A 20,013-nucleotide genomic window follows, 5' to 3' on the forward strand; every position below is an offset into this window, starting at 1 on the left:
CAATTGTAAATTTGTAATATAGAAACTTGTTTGACAGTGATGTGATCTCTTAACTAAATGGCTACAGGGCATGGCATATGCACTGTCTGTCGTTGTAGATCTTCCAACTCCCTTCAATCATCTCATGATCACCACTATTGATTATGACAAGTGAAATAAGACCTGGTTATGATCAAACCATTCCCAACTGATAATCAAAGCATGTAACTTCCATCATCTGTTGATCGTGTGAGCTCTTCTATCAATGCCATGTTTGTCTCTTAAAATAGTGTAAGACATTGGTTTCTGTTGACTGTATACAGTGAGCAGTCACCTCCTCTCACTCTGAGCTTTTTTATCAATTTCAAGTGTACCTCTTTTGTTTTTTCTAAAACAAAATATCCTTCCATTAGTTTTTAAAAAACTCATAACTACAACATACAAAATATTTTTCCCAAGCCGGTCTTGTGTAAGAAAATGGCTGTGGAAACAAATCTATGTACTCCAAAGCACGTCTACCTCTTTTAATATAATAAGACCTCAAAACTTAAGTTCTTGATATAATTAAAACTTATGTTCTTAATGCATGCGTCCTTCAAAAGAAATATATATATAATGTGGAACCAATTCATTAACTTAAATTTGCCATCACATATCAACGAGGGAATGAAATACAATTTAAATGTCAACATGCAAGATTTCGATTAGTTGAAAAGGGCATTGGATCTAACACACATTCTTGGCTAGTTTATCAGAAATTTAATAAGAAAGGACAATAAGAAAACATGGTATCATTGCTAAAAACTGTCGCAATAGTTTTGAAGAGTTTTTGGACAGTACACTGGTTGATAGACAACAAACATTATAATATAACCTGAGCCTGCTTGAGACATCAACAAATTACATATTGCCTGGCAAACCACATTTCCAAACACATAAAAGAATTAAGGGTCCCAAAATACCTCTTGATTAGAAGCCATGATTGACGGTAAGGTGTTAAGAGTGCATGTGAGGTGCATGCACTATGAAAAAAAAATTCTCAAGGATGTGATGGCATCCTTAAATTCTAGAAGGTTGAGGAAGCCAAGTGCCTTTCGCAAATTAGCCCAGCATTTTGACTTATTCTCAGAGAAGCCCACCAATCCTTATCAACATTTTGATCCATCCTCAATGAAGCCCCGATACTATCAGCATTTTGATCCTTTTTCAATCAAGCTCAGCAATTACTATGAGCATCTTCCATCCTTTGTTAATGAAGCCCAACACAATTCCTATCCGCATTTCAATCCTTTCTTTAAATAAGCATTACCAAGTCCCATCAGCATGTGATTCCTTCATCTCCGCCGTCTTGATATGAAATCCCCATTGCTCAACGAGCTAATGCCTTCTTCCTCATCCTCAGCTGACATCTTCCCTTTTCCATTCTTTATGACTGTCCTTTGTGGATCTGCATCCCTATAACCTGCTGCCATGTATGGAGAACTTTCTTTAGGAATGCTTTGGTTTTCAGATGCCACTTGAAAATGGGATCCATTCCTTTGTCGCGATGTCTCCCGAACATTATTCTTCCGTTCCTTTAACATTATAATGCATGAACAAAGATCTTTTTAGGTAGTTTCAAACATGGTAGCTAAACACAAACATATAGACGAGCAAAACACCAAAATACACTTGCTGGGTATTTCTCACAGTAACTCGTAAGTTTCTGAATTTTCCAGAATACCCCTGTAGTATTCTGGAGAATTTAGAATCTTACAAGGTATTCTGGCACCCAAAACTCAGGGATATCTTGGTGCTTTTCCCTAAATAGAATCTGCTTACATCAATATTATAATACCTCACGAAAAGGATTGTCATCAGCCTCAAGCATGTGAACTACTTGGCCCATTTTGGGCCGTTTCGGCGCATCAGGATCAACACATCGTAGAGCTACAAGTAATGCTCTTTTGAGAACTCTTGGTGATGGCTTCTGCTCCATCTTTGGATCTACAACTTCTTCAGAGTGGTGGTTACCGACCATTGCTTTCAGCCAGTCTACCAAATTTACCTAGGAAGTGCACAAAATAAGGATATTAATTTAAAGAGGTTTGTATAGCTGTTACTGATAAAGTACCTAGTTAAGAAATCTCACTTACCTCTCCAGCTGGCCTACTAAAATCAACAGGAACTCTTCCTGTCACCAACTCCATAAGGAGGACTCCGTAGCTATACACATCGCTTTTCTCAGTTAACATACCAGTAAGGGCATACTCTGGAGCAACATAGCTTCAAAGAAGAAATTTACAACAAACAAATAAATGAGATTTGTCGCGTGTTAAAAAAAAGAGAAGCTCACTTCAAAGCCATGTACACTCACCCAAAAGTTCCCATGACTCTTGTTGTAACATGGCTATTTCCTGTTCCTAAAAGCTTGGCAAGCCCAAAATCGGCAACTTTCGCATTCCATTGGCTGTCTATTAAAATATTGCTGGATTTCACATCACGATGTACAACTTTGGGTTCCAAGCCCTCATGCAAATAAGCCAACCTGTAGTTTATCGTTCTCTCTCTCTCTCTCTAAAAACATTGAATTGATTTTAAAGATTCAATATACAAAAAAGTTGAATGATAATCATAACATATATCAGCATATTTGGAATAACAAATTTGGAAAAGTTTAGTATGGAAGGCTTTTGTAAACCTTTTTCTAAATGGTCATGTTTTTTATATTAATAGCTACACAATTTGTAAAGGAAAATGGATTGTTTCACTGTGATATATTATTCATTATTCTTTCTTTACCCTCTATCTTATTTATAATTCATAATTTAGTGAATAAGAGGCAGTGCATCACATTCTACTACGCACTTTGTTTTATTTATAGACAGAATATTTGCAATGTTTTGAGTACAAAAGCTAAAAATTAGGACATAACCAAGGAATGGCATTCTAGTACAGATATAATAGATCAACATATATGCATGAAACATCAAAATCTTGCAATACAGAAAATGTCAACATAAAACACAGACTCACACAAGAAAATACGAGAAATGGAAGTTTGAGTGATATGAGAGTTTTAATAAATACCCTTTTGCAGTACCAAGAATAATCTTCATTCGCTTCTCCCAAGACAATGGTGGCAGATCTCCTAATGGACCATGTAGCCACTGGTCCAAATTTCCATTGTCAACATATTCATAAACCAGCATCCTGAACAACACAAAGGAAAATATTCTCAATCAGAAAGAGCAATACTATAGATGAAGCTACGTAAATAATCAAGTTAACCCCACGATCGTAATTTTCTAAAATGCAACAAAGTAAATACATCCAATAATCACCATTAAAGGAAAAGGACGCTTTTGAAAAAGACAAATAACCAATTAAAGACCACTTCATTCATCCTATTCAAGTTACAACAGTTCAAGTATCTCTGAAGGTTCTGAATCAATCAGCATTGACAAATTGTACAAGTATTTGGTGTTATCTTCAAATTCAGAAATAAAAAAAGAAATAATCACCTCTGAGATCCCTCCATGCAGTAACCAATAAGCCGGACAAGATTTTTATGCCTCACACGTCCGATTGCCTCCACTTCTATTTTAAATTCTCTTTCTGCTTGTCCTCTGTGATTGTGAATGACATCAGAATTCAGTACAAAACATTTCAACCATCTTGGGCACATCTTTTAGAATTCCAAGTTCTGATGTACATTTCTGAATCTGATGCAGATTGCACCAGTGAAATGCAATAGATGATTTGGAGATATGGTTCAGAAAAGCATACCTATTGTTTAGAAGGTTTTTCACGGCAATGCGAGTTCCATCAGGCAAGTGGCCTAAGTAAACAATGCCATAACCACCCTCACCCAGCACATTTGTATCAGAGAAAGAATCTGTTGCCGCCTCAAGCTCACGTAATGTGTACCAATGACCCCATCCAAGGTGAGAAACCTCGGGCACAGATATACCTGTAGGTGCTGATGAAGGTGAATCTGTAGATCGAGAATCATTACTAGCACTGGACCCTCTTTCGTGTGAATGATGAGGACCTCTCCTCTCTCCTTCCACTACACCTTTCTCCACAGGAGGTAAACGCACACGATTTGCCATCTCCATCCTGGTTTCTTCTTGTTGCCTTGCTGCTTGCCTAGTTCTCTCAAGAGTTCTGTTTTCTTGCTGTTTCTCTACTCTGTCCAAACTACTATCTCGTTGTAGAGCGTCTACAATGACCTCATTCTCTGTTTCTGAGTTGTTTTTCCCCAGTGCACTGTTGTTGGATCTATTCAAAACACGATAAGGAGGAGGAGTAGATTGCCTAGCACGATCATTCATCAGTCCATTTACATTAGAAGTCTTGGATACCATGAAGCTACCATGTTTCTTATTTTGTGAGGATTTCTTCCTCGATGCTAGACATATGGAGAGACAAAACAATATGAGAACAATAAGAGCTCCCACTGCGATTCCTATGACAACCCATAGCTTCAAGCCAAAGACAATTGTACTCTTGGAAAGTTCATTACTGAGAAAATCCATTGTCTTCTTGCAAGTTCGAAAAGCTTTTGAGCTCTAAAGCCACATTTGTAAAGGCAAGAAATCCACTTTGCTATAAGTACATGATAGATCTGCAGGAAGTTTGCACCCCTGATGCTGTCCTGATACTTTACCCTAAAATTCGATTCACTCGCTGATGAAAAATCCAAAGGAGAGATGATCGATTTTATGATGATTTTTTTCTGCGACAATGGTGAAGGAATTTTCGAATGAATTTTAGGGTTTTCCACAAAAAGCAGTGGTGACTTTGACAGAGATCTGATCACCTTGCCTAGATCTGCAGGAATGTTATGCCTTTCTGATACTACAGAGAAATCCTAACAGAAAACGTTTTTAGAGTGAGAGCCAGACATCTAAAGAAAAAATGTCAATCTGTGGTGGAAATTTTAGAGTTTTCTGCAACCAACAATGGCGAAGGGAAAAACTTTACTAGAGACGTCCAGGATAACTGAAAGCGAAAAGTGAACTTTTCATGGTTAACGAAACTTTTTAGAAAAACGTTTTTCATCTGCTGAGTATATATTCCGAGAGGAGGTACCGACCTCTTAGGAAAATAAGGTTTCCTGGAAGCAGCAATGACGAATCGGTTGCCTTTCTATATAGATCTACGGGAATGATTTGTTTCTATACTGCACTGAAATCCTAACAGAAAACGACTTTCACCTGAAGAATGTATCGTCCACGAAGAAACTTGATCGAACTCTTAGAAATTTTAGGTCTTCTGTAACAATGGCGTTCGAGAGGTCGGCAGTCATTTTTTGCATTTCTAGAGCTACATTTCTTGCATATCTGACAGAAAAAGTTTCTATTTGGTGAACATATACTATGGCGACAAGAGATTCAATCAACCTAGGAATAACTTTTAGGGTTTTGTTTTCTGAAAATCCATCCCAGAGACAGCGATGACTATCACGGTCCAAAGGAGAGAAGAAAACGAAGAAGAATAGATCAGTACCTGAGATGAATTGAATCAAGAACGTGCTGATCAATCGTGCTTGTCTGAGAGAGAGAGAGAGAGAGAGAGAGAGAGAGAGAGAAAGAGAGAGAGATGTGAAGGATTTGGCGTTGGCGATGGCGATGAAGAAGACGACGAAGATATGACAAGAAATGCAAAAAAGGCCGAAAAGCAAAAAAGCAGAAAGCAATAAGAAAAGTAAAAAAAATAAAAAATAAAAAAACAGGCAAGGATGAGCTGGAGACAAGAAGGAGCCTATAGCGATAATATGTCCACGTGGCAGGGTCCACATATGTACATACACAATAGGTTTTTAAAATTAATTTAGAGCTGGCCAAATTTGGGAGACTAAAAATGAATTGGGAAGGGGAGCTAGTTTATCTTTAGCGGTCGCGATTAAGGAAGGAAGGCCAAACCAACAACATCCACACGATTTATATAATAAATACGATTTGCTTTGTCCAAACCCCCGCCCAAAACCAATCCCAAATGGCCCAAACACATCCCCTTCTCGGCCTTATCTCTACCCATCACGCATTATTTGTCTCTTCTATCCCACCCATGTTGTTCTTTCACCTCCTTTCCTTCTCTCCAGCTTCTTAAGTGGGAGCAATCTCGTAATGCCATCTTAACACCCCGCCCCCAATGTCCACACACATACACTTTTTTGTACGATCCCTCATATTGGGCCTGCTTACTTACCTTACGAAAAAAACGACTACTCGGAAAGCCACAATGGCATGTTTGATTTTGTGTTGAAATGCTAATATGCCAATGACTTAAGTAATAGGGGGGGGAGGGGGGGGGGGGGGGGGGGGTCCCTTCCTTCCATGCTCTTTCACATCACCATAGCCTCACCCAAATTATCAATCGTTGTGATACAATACCATAGTGTGTTTGTTTTTCCTATTTAGTTACTTACCACTATGGTGGAACCATCATACACATAGTAAAGTTGGGTGGGCTACAATCAGCCCTCGATTGCTTGAGTGAGCCTCCATCATTTTTATATCATAAATCATTTATTTGGCCCATCATCATTTGAGGCAAAATGGCATGACACCTTTACATGTGGGATACTATGGTAGGAAAATATTTGAAGGCCTCGAAGAGTTTGCTACTTTTTTCTCTCATGTGTGTGTGGTTGCTCTCATGTCAATGAAAGTTTGTTGGAATGTTGATTGATTCTCACCATGTTTGTAAGGTGTCAAACCAGCCAAGTGAGAATATATTGTTGATTAAAAATGTTATGTATTTGATATTGAAGGTGATATATCATCACACTTTCATATATTTTAGAATAAAAACCTTGAAATTTTGAAATTTTGTTAGTAAATCAATTCGACGACATTAGATAGAGTTTTATCCACACAAATACTTTTTATTGAAAACAAGCACAAATCTCAAAAGACTTCATACACACCAGAAAAGTACCGTGTTCATGTCGCTTGTCCCATTGTCACAAGGAAGTCACCAGCATGTGTCCCATGCACACTCTCGTAGTGCATCAAGGACTTTTTTGCATCATACGAGGATCAAGATCTATAGTGGTTGATATAATATAAAAGTTTTGAAAAAACAAATCTAGTTTTTGGAACATATGTATGGCATAGTATTAAGTAGTTAGGTTTGTACATTGGGACCGATTAAAATATTTTGAATTTTTGCTCACCAATTTACATATAAAATGATTTGTTAGCAAGTCCACAAACCATGGGTTGTTATGCTCATAACACAAAGTTGTATCAAGAGGGCCAATTGAGATTCGATCTTCAACACATGCTAAACCATGCCATGGTACCACCAATGAAATATTAATTTTAATTTGATGATCATATGGATGACAAAAATATTGTCAATTCTTATGACACATGGACGTACAAATTCTAAGGTACTTCCAACATGATGTTGTTGTACATTGCATGGGAGACACATCAAGTCCTTGGGAAACCATGCATGGTTACAACTTACATCATGAACGGATTCGACGGAATACAAGCTCTAACGATATTGAATTTTTTTATCCTTTAAAGGTTCGAGCATGAATAGATACACAATCCACATTTATGAGCCCCTTAAGATGGTGGTGAACTAGTTATCGGTTCTCGAGGATAATGCTTGTTCATAGTTGGTGCAATTGAACTATTTGATTGGTTATTAATATGTTTGAAGTAAAATTCTATCTTGGAATAAGTGCAACATCAAAATAAATGACACCCTAGATAAACTATATTGTTTCTCAATAACATTTTCTTCCCAATCACCTTGTGTGGGTGTTTAATGAGGATAGTATTTTGATGCATAGTATGAACAATACGTACCATACGTGCATTGGCATTCGGGAATGTTTCGATCATTCGAGTATGATAAAAGCCCTCGAAGTATGGTAAATACCATAATTTTGTATTCATTATTTATTATAAGGTAACTTTTTAAAAGGTAAGAAATTTAAGGTAAAAAGTATAAAAAAACCATAAGAATGTTTTGTTAACATACGCATTCGTAGGGAAAAGAATGCTTGCCTATGCATTCGAGTATATTACGACTATGAAATTGGATGTATGAAACTTATGTAAAAACTTGCCTATTTAATGTGTCACAATGAATATGCATATAATTGTATTTTTATGTGGAAAGAGATTAACCTATACAATTCAGCTATGGGGCACCCAAGATAAGAAATCACTGAATGGGACTTTGTGCGAGTTCATCCCCAACAAGCCTTATGATCATGAAGGTCTAATCACAACGATATTTAAGTGAACGTTGAACTACCTAAACTATGAACTTGGAGCCATATAAATAACGACGTCTTTTTCTTTTTTTGATAATGAAGGCAAACTATTCTTTTTCTAGGATGGTGTTTTAAGCATTTGTGAGCTTTCAACTTTCCTATGTTATAGCCCAATTTAACTTGATAAATAGCAACACTTATCATAACATCATTGACATGCGTCTACATCTCAAAGGGCTTATTCAAATTCCTAATCAACAACACGAACATTGTGATTTAGAAAATATGTATTCTTGAAACCATTGCTCGAGCTTGTATGTCCATTGAACAAACATATATATAGCTTGACATTTGGTTTCTATCCCCAGTAACGGACATTTAATGGGTTCACGCAATACAAGTTACAACAATACAAAATGCTTGACTATGACTTCAACATCCATGAGATACCCCCATGATCAAGATTGGTATGCAATTTGGCTATATTAACCATTCACATGTTTTTTTGTGCATTTCAATTGCTATGCACAGAAAAATGCGCTTTAGACATTTTTTAAATTGTAATAAAGGTGCATGGTGCCCATTCAAAGGAATACCAATGCATAAGTACTTGGAATATGAATGCAGTGTTGTATGTCCTCTAGATACTCCAATGTCCTTTCTACATATTATGGTATAGAAGTAATATAAGTTGGGTATATGCATGTGCAAACTTGTTAACACTAATGATTGTATTTATAATTGTCTCTCTAAAAAGGCAATCTATTGTTCAAGTGACATCATTCAAAAAGTAAAAGTATGGTCTGAATTTCAGGACGAAAAAGATTTGTCAGTGTTTTATCAAACATAATTGGACATTTCTTATAAAAATATTTGACCTTTTTCTCGAGATAAGTGCATTTTGTTTACATAATTGTCTAGGCTACATTCCCTTTGAAATATTATTTTCATTCTGTTCTTTTTGTTTTTGTACCTGTAGTGAGGATCTTATAGCAACTTAAACCCTGTAAGGTGTTATAAGACTATAGTCACCACATAGAGGTAACTCCTTGGACAAAGTGCCTATAGAGCTCAATTGGAAGGATTGCTAATTCAATTTTCTTTTCCAATTAAGCACTTGTTGTCGTGTTCCATTGATACCAACAAGCAATAACTTGTTTCTCATACTCCAATCAAGCAACCAAATATTAACTTATGCAACAAAGGTAAAACTTTGGTTCTCTAGACAAAAACCCACTAAAAGGATGACAAAATAATCTTAGTTAATAATACCCAAATGGTTTTAGCAATTAAGCATGTAATGAATGTATGCATGCCATCATTCTCGATGTACAAAATCCCATTCCACCCGACCACCCCCAAGTTATGATCAAGACATAACCATCCTACCACCGATGTCCCATATCGACAGATATTATTATGACTAATATATTGGAGGAGATAACACACTTATAGTGACAAAAGCCTAGCACACACCACTAGTGCCTTAAGACTGCAACCTTCCAACATAATGTGTTTCATGAAGGTAGCTTGGCCTCATTTTATACCTCTTCCAAGGCTCCTTAAAGAGACTTCATTCATTGGTTGTCAATATCATGATAGTGCATGCACCTATCATTCCTTCTATCCGATCACATTAGTCCCTTTCTAACACTAGCAAACATACCCTTCACGTATGTAAATATTTGTGACCTACCCTCACCGCGTCATGTGTGCATGATCCCTCGATTAGCCTACCAAGAGGATGGTGACTCCTCAAGACTAAAAAAAACATTGGAAGTGCAACACTCCAATATATGAGTCATGTTGGCCAATGCATTATTCACTTTTTATATCATTGAGTTTTCTTCATCTTTCTTTCTTGTAAGATCAACGTTGCTTGCTTTCTTCAAACCTTCCGTTAATTAATCCTCTTTGTATTATCGTGGATAACAATTAATGAGTGAATTGTAGTAAAGTTGTACGAGTGCTTTCTTCTCTCTTAACTTGCTTAAGGGTCTTGAATAAGTTCTAAGGTTGCTGAGTGAGCTTCATAACCAAGTTAGACATGGACAATTTGTGAAGTGGATATAGCTTAAGTATGAATACAATTGTAGGCACCTTAGGAGCAATTACACCCACTCCTACCCACAATGGTCATATCCCACATTGAGACCTCAAAAAAGAGATAGAATTACGGTCAACAGAAAGAAGTGTAGTCATTGGACCATGTGGTGTACTATATATTAATATGTGTATATACAATGACTCCACTATTTACTTTGCAACGTGTACTTTAGTTTAAAAACCAATTGTTCATGGTGGCAATGACAAATTAGATACAATAGAAATCATTATTGATTGTGACCCTTTTAGTTGATTAGCAAAAGAACCAAGCCTAAAACCTCTACTATACAAATTTATCTAAGATTGTATCCAATTTCCAATTCAAACTTTGAAACGATGGGTTACTAACACTAATAGGGTAACATAAGTGATGATAAACATTACATTGGTATATTATTTGGCCATGCCATCCAAGATCAATGAGATGTATTTCAATGTATCAAATAAGTACAACTCACTAACAATAAAGCATCAATTCATTGCCTCTATCTTTCTCACCTCGAATATTTTTTTTCTATATTTGTACATCAAATAAGAGACAATCCATTGCACGGGGTTAATATATGTATATTCTTGCGTGTATATTTCTTACATATGAGTGTGAACATAAGTGTTTATTTGCTTGCATGTGTGTCAGAAGCCTCAAGATGAGGTGAGCACATAGAAGTTGAGGGAAATCACAAGACGTATAAATACATGCACTCATAAACAATATAATTGTTGATGAATAGCAATGAATCACCCCACAATAAATTATGTTAATAAGGAAATTAAACTATGCATTCATGTCGTCTAGACCTCGAAAGCAAATATACATTGTTTCATGTAAACTAGTTTTAGTAATGTGTCTTTATGCTGAGAAAAGAAATGCAGGAACTGGCATTATATCTCCACTAGAGAATATAATTACTAAACAAAGTGTATGGTGTACAATGCTAAAATATTATGCTTTCTAAGTTGGGTTTAGTGTTCCACCCATTTTAAAAATCATTTATATATTGACATTGATAATTCTATCTAACATTTTCCCAAAAATGTGGCTTTATAAATTCATTATTCATAACGTATGGGCCAAAAGTGACAACATTACATTACAAAAGGCGGTGCTAACAAAGTGATTATTTATGAGCATTGCGCAATTCACATACAAAAATATTGAAATATCGAAAAGCACAATTGTTATATCACGTCACTCAAAATAAGCATTCATATATTTGACTTTTGGGATAAATATATTAACAATTAGCTACACCTCCCTAAAAATCCATTTTCCACCACCCAAAGGTTGAAAATAATCTCATTAGCTCATCGAACAAATTGATACCAAATTATGTGCATTCTAAAATTGAAAATGCACAATGGTCAATGTTTTCAAATATTTGAACACATTATCGTTACATCACAAAACCCAAATCAACAATTCCTTTATGAGATTGAATAATCATTTGAATAGCACTAGTCCCAAGGCCATGAATAGAAACAAAGCACTAACTTTCAATGACCTAATGCTATAAAGTGTTTGTGATAAAAGAAAAACATACTCCAACGCATATGAATAATGCTAATAAACATCCCAAATGGATTTATGGCACATGTTTTCTTTCCTCGTTCTATAATTGATTGTGTCGAGTTGTTGTTGTTTTCATCATTATGACCATGTGAAAGACACACCTTAGGTAAAGTTAAACCAATTGAAGGCTTTCATAATGGAAAACACTTGGGTATTAAATACCCATTCACATCATGGAAAAGCACAACGATATCAAGTAGGACTATCAATAGAAATATGTGATAAGACATTCAACATATGATTCAAGAATGCATATTGGCACCATCCCAAAAGTATTAGAATCTCATAGATGGGAGAAGAAGGTTTAACTACCCAAACCATACAACCATCTATCTATCTATCTATACAACAGGCAATTTATTGCTTTTAGTAGTCAACCAAGTCATTGAACCCTAACACCATGCCAAGTTTTTCTGTCATATTATATGAATGGGTCACCCAATTGTAGTATCACACACCCTTTTTTCTACATCATGGTGAGTATATCCTCTTGATCTTACTTGTTATATCCCCTTCTCAATTATAGGTCACATGGCATGGGCAGGGATAATTTGCAGATCTCTCGTGGTCCTCTCCAATGTAACATCTCGAGATCAATTCACATTGCCGCATGAAGACTAGTGGTGGAGCATTGAAGCATCATGTGCCTCATGCATGTGTAGGTAATGGGGCATCCACTATTGCTTCTCTTCGTTGTAACGATGTGTGTCCGGGTGTCTTAGGAAAGAGTCCCAATCGTAACATAACATTAACCGGGACAAAGTGAGGGGTAGTCGAGTAAATATGAAAAATAGCAGCGCTATGTTGGCGAATTGAACGGTTTCCTTCTTCTTTGATGAGGAATGCTTTTGTTTTCTTTTCCTTTTGTTCTCATTGTGATGGCCATGGCGATGATCGATCGTCGTTCATACTATTTTTCCTTCTTCTCAGTATCCACAGCTGTGCTTCCAATGGCGAAACTTACGCAGAAAACATCACAGAATATATTCTCACAAAATCTACATCCTACCATACCCTGAAGGCTCATTATCTCTTCCTCCATTTTTTTGCCCCAGGTAAAAGTTCTTCCGTGAAGCTCGTTTTAATATGATTTAATTGTTTTTTCGTTCATCGTTTCTTCAGTTTTGTTACAAAGATTAATAAAATGCATTTCTGTACGTTAAATTTTTTTAAAGAATAAATAGTTTCAAGCAAAACAAAAACCGAAATATAGTACTAATGCACATATAATATACATACCATATGCCATTATTTATTTTCCTAGCACAGGAGACTCTGCATATAATAATCAAAGTTCAAATTTTGAATAGTGATCCTCAAATTTGTCAAATTACTCTAATTATCTGTACGAAGTTATAACCACGTATACCTTGGGCATTGAAAAATTTAGGCTTCCTTTAAACTCAAAATGGGTTTCAAAATTCTATGCATAATCATATGAGGTTCTAATTATGTGGAAGGAGTATAATTTAGTTTAAACCATCTATATTACGTGCATTCAAGGATTATTTAAAATATCCCTTATATCCCATTATTCACATATTGACATAATGTCTGTCCCTTATATTACATAGCGGGACTTGAAAATTGATAAGAAAAAAAAGTTTGTTCCTTCTAACAGTATCTCTCTCTTTTAAAAGGTTAATTTTGCTTTGGGTGATGAAACTATTTCGTGTGATTCATTTATATTTCAGGATGAAATGAACCTTTGATGAAATGTGTTTGTACGAAAACTTGATAAAAGTGAGTTTGGTAGACAATTGAATTAGTTATGGTTGAGGAAAGGTCTCATGCAGTTGGCCCTAAATTGAGACGGCTCAATAAATGTGATAGTAGCAAAAGAAGAACTTTGGATACTAACCAAATTGAGGTATCTATGTTTTCACAACAAATGCATTCTTGATCTTTATTTGTGGTCTATGAAAATTTAAATATCCTTGTTCAATAGTATGTGCACATCAATGTCATATGGATTATTATATTTTATATTTCATTAGGTCTCCACACATTTTAAGTGTATTTGGATGCATATATGCAGATGCATTGTGTTTCATTTTCCCTCATCTTGAAACAATTCAAAAACTTTTTGGCGAATATTTTTTAACCATTTGTGTTTTCAGCAGAATTTTAACATTGTTTCTTGCCTATGTATATGATACTGGAATAGCCATAATGGTTTAGTGTTCGGCTGTTGTTTTGGTTTTTTTATGAAAGAGCTTTCTCATCGATATCGGTATTAACATGGGCAACTGCACCAACACATTTTGACTTTTATCTTTGTATATTATTTGCAGTATTGGCTTTGAATGCTTACTCAGGGTGTTTAAACCAATATCAAGTTTTGGACAAGATACATTTGAAGGTGAGCATGAAAAGGCAATGTGAAGGCCATATCCTATTCAAAGAGAAGACACATGCACGCGATTTTCTTTAGAGATTAAATCCAAGGGTTGTTGAATCTTTGGGCTATAAGGGGTAAGAAAAACGAGTAGTCATAGTCATGTTTGTCATTGATTGACAGAATATGCTCACATATATGTAGGTAGGTCAAACTGTTGGAAAATGAGCTTGTTTCTCTGTGAGATTTTCATTTCTTTATTAAAAAACATGGGGGCTATGATTTTTGGTGGAGAAAAACCATCATAATCATGTATCAACAAGGGGCTTAGGTCTTTTTGAAGGTAGAGATGCCTTTTTGCTTGAGTGATTGCACTGTCTCTCTTCTAGAGGAGTGAAGGAATACTACTTATAAGCATCTTTCTTGGTGCATTATTAAGGATCACACTAAGGATGAGCAAAAGAAGAAGAGATTAAGGAGAAGAATGGATTTAGTGTGCTTAACCACACTAACCACCCTTGAGCAAAGGACATGAGACACAGAAAATATCATTGGTGTCCCATACCACCAAATATCACATTATGATATACCATGGTTGTTTAAATAATGGATCTGAAGAAGAGAGCTTAGCCTCACCAATAGAGTATGGACAACATTTTCACGATGCTGTAATGAAAGGGTAGCTAGTTCCCTTTATATAGCTCAATGCCTAAGGATCCCAGACCATGTTTTCCATGTGTCATAGGTCCATATGGGTTGGTTCAAGTCCCTAGGGTAACCATTTTCCTGACCATCCTACCCTTAACAAATTAAAACTAGCTATAAATTTGGTTTGTAAGGTTATGCCTATAACATACATGGAGTTCAAGCTATCTCATATTTCTTGTATCTTTGTGGAGTATAGCTGTTGATTTCGTTTTCCTTCAGAACACCTTTTTGTCACTTTACGATTGAATGGCTTCCTATATTTTTCTTTATCACCTTATAAAACCTTAGATGTGAGCTTTGGATATATCTTTCAGGGTGCTTTCTTCCTTAATGTAAGTTTCATGGGTTTGGCACATGTTTTTTTTAGTGCTTTTATCCTTGGTTCTTTGGAGAGAGCATAATCAATTAGCTTCTGGCTTATCATTCACCATCTAATTAACTTTGCAAATCAGAAGTTTATTCCCTATTTCATATATTTATATGTACACTTCATGTACTGATTTATTTTCAGAAAAATGTGAATGAAGTGATTGCGTCGGATCTTTTGGGGATTGCCAAAGCACTGAAAAGATCAAGTGTTTCTACCTTACATTTGTTCCAGAAGCATGCAGAGCTACAAAAGAGGAATGAAGGTTCACTCTCACTAGGGATATATGTAACTGTTTTGTAGTCAAATGATGGATCAACATTAAATTAGTTTCTCCATCTGAGATACTGTAGCCTTGAATCTCCTGCAGAAAACAAGAAGCTGGGATTTCTTGGGGACAGGCATTCAGAAACTCTGTATACATTTTCTAAGTAAGCAATAGGCTTCAACATGGTTTTGTGAAAAATTGTCAAGTAAGTGAACTTGGTTTAGTGAATTAAAGGTTCTTGACCTTGTTTCTTCTGCAGAAATTTGGCATGGGCTTTATCAAGTGGGGGATGTCTGCAAGAGTTAGAACTTGGCTTTGCCTTATGGCAGAGAGATCTGAAAATAATTGCAGAATCCATCTGTATGTAAATCTCCTACAACTGAATGTATGAGATTCTCTATTGTAAAATGATGGTCTGCCTCCCCCCGCTCAGGATCCCTACTGTTCTGACATTGTTCTACCTGCAAACCAAAATAATTTAGACCAATTTTTATTTACTACCTTTAAGATATACATAACCAGAAACGTTGTGAGCCGCTGTTACTTCCCTGATAACATGTTACAGTTTTTGCTACCTAACAAGTTGCCACCACATAAAATTTCATTTGTACATTGAGGATTTCTCCGGCTAACTCATCTAAGACAACTCTCATTGGTTTTTTCTGAATAGTGAATATGCAATTCTGTGACTGAGTTATAATATCAGTTCCAAAATGCATGTAATAAAATTTGTATCTTATTCTTTTAACGCCCAATATGTTGAAATTAGGTCAATCACCAACGTTGAAGCGATTGTCATTCGCAAATAGTGAGCTTGGAGATCACGGCCTCCAAATTCTGGTTAGTTGTTAATGTTAAACAGAACAATTGATTCTGATACTGATTACAGCTCCTATATCTTCAATTTAAAATTTGCTATTGATGAAGCTAGATTTGTGAAACTCTTAAACGAACTATTCACTTACTTAATAGGGTAAAAGCTTACAAGAATGTGCACAGTTGGAGATTCTTAATCTTTCTGCATGTGGATTAACTGATGCAGTTTCTGCTCTCTTAGGTGTAATCCTCAAGGTGCCGATTCATCAGTGTTTCCTAAACATTTATTTTTTCATATGCATATGAACCTTATGTAAGGGTCCTTTTTTAAGTGTATTGATGATAGATTGTGATATTGAAGGCACATGTATGTAGAAGGACTCAAGGAGATTGGCAAGCAAGTCTTAGAAGCTCAAAAGGAGTGAATGCACTGACAATGAGACCAAAGGGTCTGATTGCCCTTGACATTTCTTTGAATCGCCTCTCAGACTTCACTGTACAGACCATCTGCACTGTCTTGAGGATTGGCACCCCACTTGAATGTAACAAAATCCTCCTTAATCCTTTAGTTTTTATATATATTTTTAAAGGATATTGCATTACGATTACATGCTATATATAATTTACAAAAGAGGCAATCTTCCGTGATGTTGAATTTGGATTTAATGTACAAAAAACAGCTCTGAATCTGAGGGGTAATCAGCTCACTAGAATTAGTGGGAAGCTGTTACTCGATGTAATGGAGGAATGGACAACTTTGAGACTGATTGACCTTCGAGATAATACCGATAATAAACTTATGGGTGTCCTTGAGGATCGACAACACTTAACTACCTTTACAAAGAGACACCCTCCCTTTTGGACGGCATCGTTTTCGAGGCTGGGAAGAATAACACGTCTGAAAACCTCTTCAAAAAAGATGAGAACACTAAATGGTTCTCTCACTGGCAATGCAGCTATCCGTCCTCAGTCTTGCCCAAACATCATTCAATCCCATCCCCAACCTAAGAGTAGGTGTGTAAAACCTCCATTGGTACTTCAACAATCTACTTCAAGACATATTGAGTATATGAAAGACAACAAGCATATGCAAAGGCCATCAACATCTCCAACAAAGGATAACACATCTTTATCATCATGTCCTTCTGAATTTACAGCTTGGAGGGATAATGATTCAAGCACAAAAGAAAACAGGATGCCATTTGACACATCTTGGGTCAACCCTAATGTGGTTGAGGAGTTTGCGCGAAAGCAAGCCAGCTATTTAAATGTGAAGAGAGCCCAAGATGAAGAAGATGATGTATTGAAACCAATGGACTTGAGAAGAAACTTTGATTCTGGAAACTATCAAGCTGAAACGTTTAAGACAAGACAAGGATCAGAACCGGTATTGAGGAAGGTGAATTGTGATGAACAACAGTTAAGAAGAAATAAATATGATGAAAATTGTAACCTTGATCAGGAGTTTGAGCAAATGGATGCAAAAAACCATGGGCGTCAGACAGCATCACTTCTGAAGGAAATGACGCGGGCTATCCTTCATCTCCAAAGTATGGCATACAAAATCATATCCAGCATGTTGCATGCACATTTCCAATGCTTTGAGCAGCTGTCTTCACTCTATATCATTATGTTTTGAACATCTGTACTATTCATTAGGGTTTTGCTGTAAACATTCCACTGAAATTAAACATAATTTGCACGTGCCCACACATTTTCTGTATTGTCCTAAAAAAATGCCCACTCCTTTTGCTCTCTCTATGCATTTAATGTGGTGCTTAAGATGTTTCATTTGGATGTTTTTGTTTGAGATACGAAATAGTGGGGCATTGTTTTGGCAAATACATCGAATTGTGTGATATTTTTATGTGTGTTGAATAGCATTTTTAGACGTGCTTCTTATCTGTAAGCATTTCTTAAGAGATGAAGGAACCAAATGCATGCATTTTTTTGGATTGAATAAGGTGACAATACCATAGGTTTGTAAAACAGAGACACTGAAGTGTTTTCCTTTTTCAGAACGTCTTGATGAGCTTATTGGCCCCGCTCAGGCAGATTCGTTAGCAGAACAAGCGGCATCCCAATTGGAAGTGCTTGGTTAAGGTTGTAAGGAATTTATAAGAAATCATCCAATACTGAACAATTGTGATTAGAAGGCGAGTCTTGTTCAAATGTATGTATATGCACAACTGTCACATTTCAATGATGGTTAAAACTTGATGAGAATGTATGGCTCGACAAAGGAGTGCAATGGCAGTATTATAAACAGGTGAAAGCAGATGCAGCCTGTGATTCAAAAAATAATAAATGAAGAGAAGTAAATTGAATTTCTCTTTTCTAACCTCTTCCTTGTAATGTAAAGAAGACTAATTCTAACATTCAAATGTGGCACATTCTTGTGTACATGAACCTTAAAAACTAAATGATGTGTCTTTGTAGATAACTTTTTCTTATTGACTTCATGCATAGCAAATAAATGTAAAAGAAAATTGCGATATGTTTTTGGTCTAACTGATGGTTGTGTATTGGTATTGATGCACATCTTCAAGATGTCCAATGGAATGGCATTGTATCTTATTTATTAAAGAATATTGGGATGGGCATTGGGATTTGTGACCTCATACAACATGCATTATTATGTAGTCTTGCATGATGTGGGAATTTGCACTTTAGTCTGAGGCTGAAGATGTTACGAAGTAATGATAATGAAAGTGACAATGGATCAATGCACCCATAATAATTTTACATCTTCCTTTCTACTTTCACACAACACTGAATACAACAAGATGTCATGTTATTTGGGGAAGGAAAAAAGTATAGGGTATGAGAATTGGCCAATATAGAAGAGCAACAATTTAACATGCCGATAGACAACTTTTTCTAATGCCAGTGTTGCAATACAGTAAGGAGATATTCAAGCTAGCAAGATAGTGAGACACAAATGAATTTAGGTTAGTGCACACGATGATAGAGAATTAGATGAAGTATCGACTTGAGTTTACGCACATTTTTGTCTTCTTTCGTGATGTTTTGTTTGTCCTTTTGTAGTATCGTTCTCATTTATATTTGTTTCTATTGAGGGAAAAATCTGAAAATGTCTAGATGTTATGATTACAAAAACAAAAATGTAATGCTTATTTACAAATTATTTGACTAAAGAGATGGACTTCTTCATACAATCCATTTGCGAGGCCAAATGGTTGTGATGTCACGCACAAAATTCATTTCATTGCTAATAAAAATGATCTCATCAATATGTACTCACATTCATTTCATTGCTAATAAAAAAGATCTCATCAATATGTACTCACAAAATCCGAACATGTGAAATTTATCCTTGTCAAACTTTGTTGGGTAAATCTACATGCTAGCTCCATTAATATCATTAATCCAATCATGGAGCATACAAATGATTATTTTAGAAATGAACAAACTTCATATTGGCACCTTGAAAGGCATGTCCTGCACTCGGCTTTATGGCAACCCTAAGAATGATCTACATAAAAATAGCCCCCAAAAAGATATCAATTAGCAAGAATTTTGAATGGTTGGTTGAGGGAAAAGCTTGTTGTGAGCGCATTGCTTGTATTTTGTTCCCCAGTTTGAAGTGACTGTAGATGAACGTGTAGGGATC

General features: G+C 35.9%; 2 protein-coding genes across 2 annotated transcripts; one reads left to right on the forward strand and one right to left on the reverse strand.

Moving 5' to 3' along the window:
* Window positions 1–755: 755 nt before the first annotated feature.
* LOC147869675 (putative serine/threonine-protein kinase At1g01540) lies at window positions 756–5,603 on the reverse strand. The gene is made up of 7 exons (XM_087331822.1): window positions 3,748–5,603; window positions 3,483–3,587; window positions 3,049–3,171; window positions 2,336–2,506; window positions 2,115–2,244; window positions 1,817–2,026; window positions 756–1,553 (listed from the first exon to the last, which is right to left on the reverse strand). The coding sequence occupies exons 1-7, from the start codon at window positions 4,497–4,499 to the stop codon at window positions 1,314–1,316; spliced, it is 1,731 nt and encodes a 576-aa protein (XP_087187948.1). The 5' UTR covers window positions 4,500–5,603; the 3' UTR covers window positions 756–1,313.
* A 7,224-nt stretch (window positions 5,604–12,827) lies between these two features.
* LOC147869676 (uncharacterized) lies at window positions 12,828–18,918 on the forward strand. The gene is made up of 10 exons (XM_087331835.1): window positions 12,828–12,937; window positions 13,577–13,752; window positions 15,440–15,560; window positions 15,666–15,726; window positions 15,823–15,923; window positions 16,333–16,403; window positions 16,536–16,634; window positions 16,741–16,921; window positions 17,060–17,929; window positions 18,399–18,918. Exons 2-10 carry the CDS (start codon window positions 13,654–13,656, stop codon window positions 18,479–18,481), a joined length of 1,686 nt encoding a protein of 561 aa, XP_087187961.1. The 5' UTR covers window positions 12,828–12,937; window positions 13,577–13,653; the 3' UTR covers window positions 18,482–18,918.
* The last annotated feature ends 1,095 nt before the right edge of the window (window positions 18,919–20,013 follow it).

The sequence above is a fragment of the Azolla caroliniana genome, unplaced genomic scaffold, assembly GCF_043228905.1.
Source record: "Azolla caroliniana isolate FFs.n. ecotype wild unplaced genomic scaffold, voAzoCaro1.0.p SCAF_1, whole genome shotgun sequence".
Lineage (NCBI taxonomy): Eukaryota > Viridiplantae > Streptophyta > Polypodiopsida > Salviniales > Salviniaceae > Azolla > Azolla caroliniana.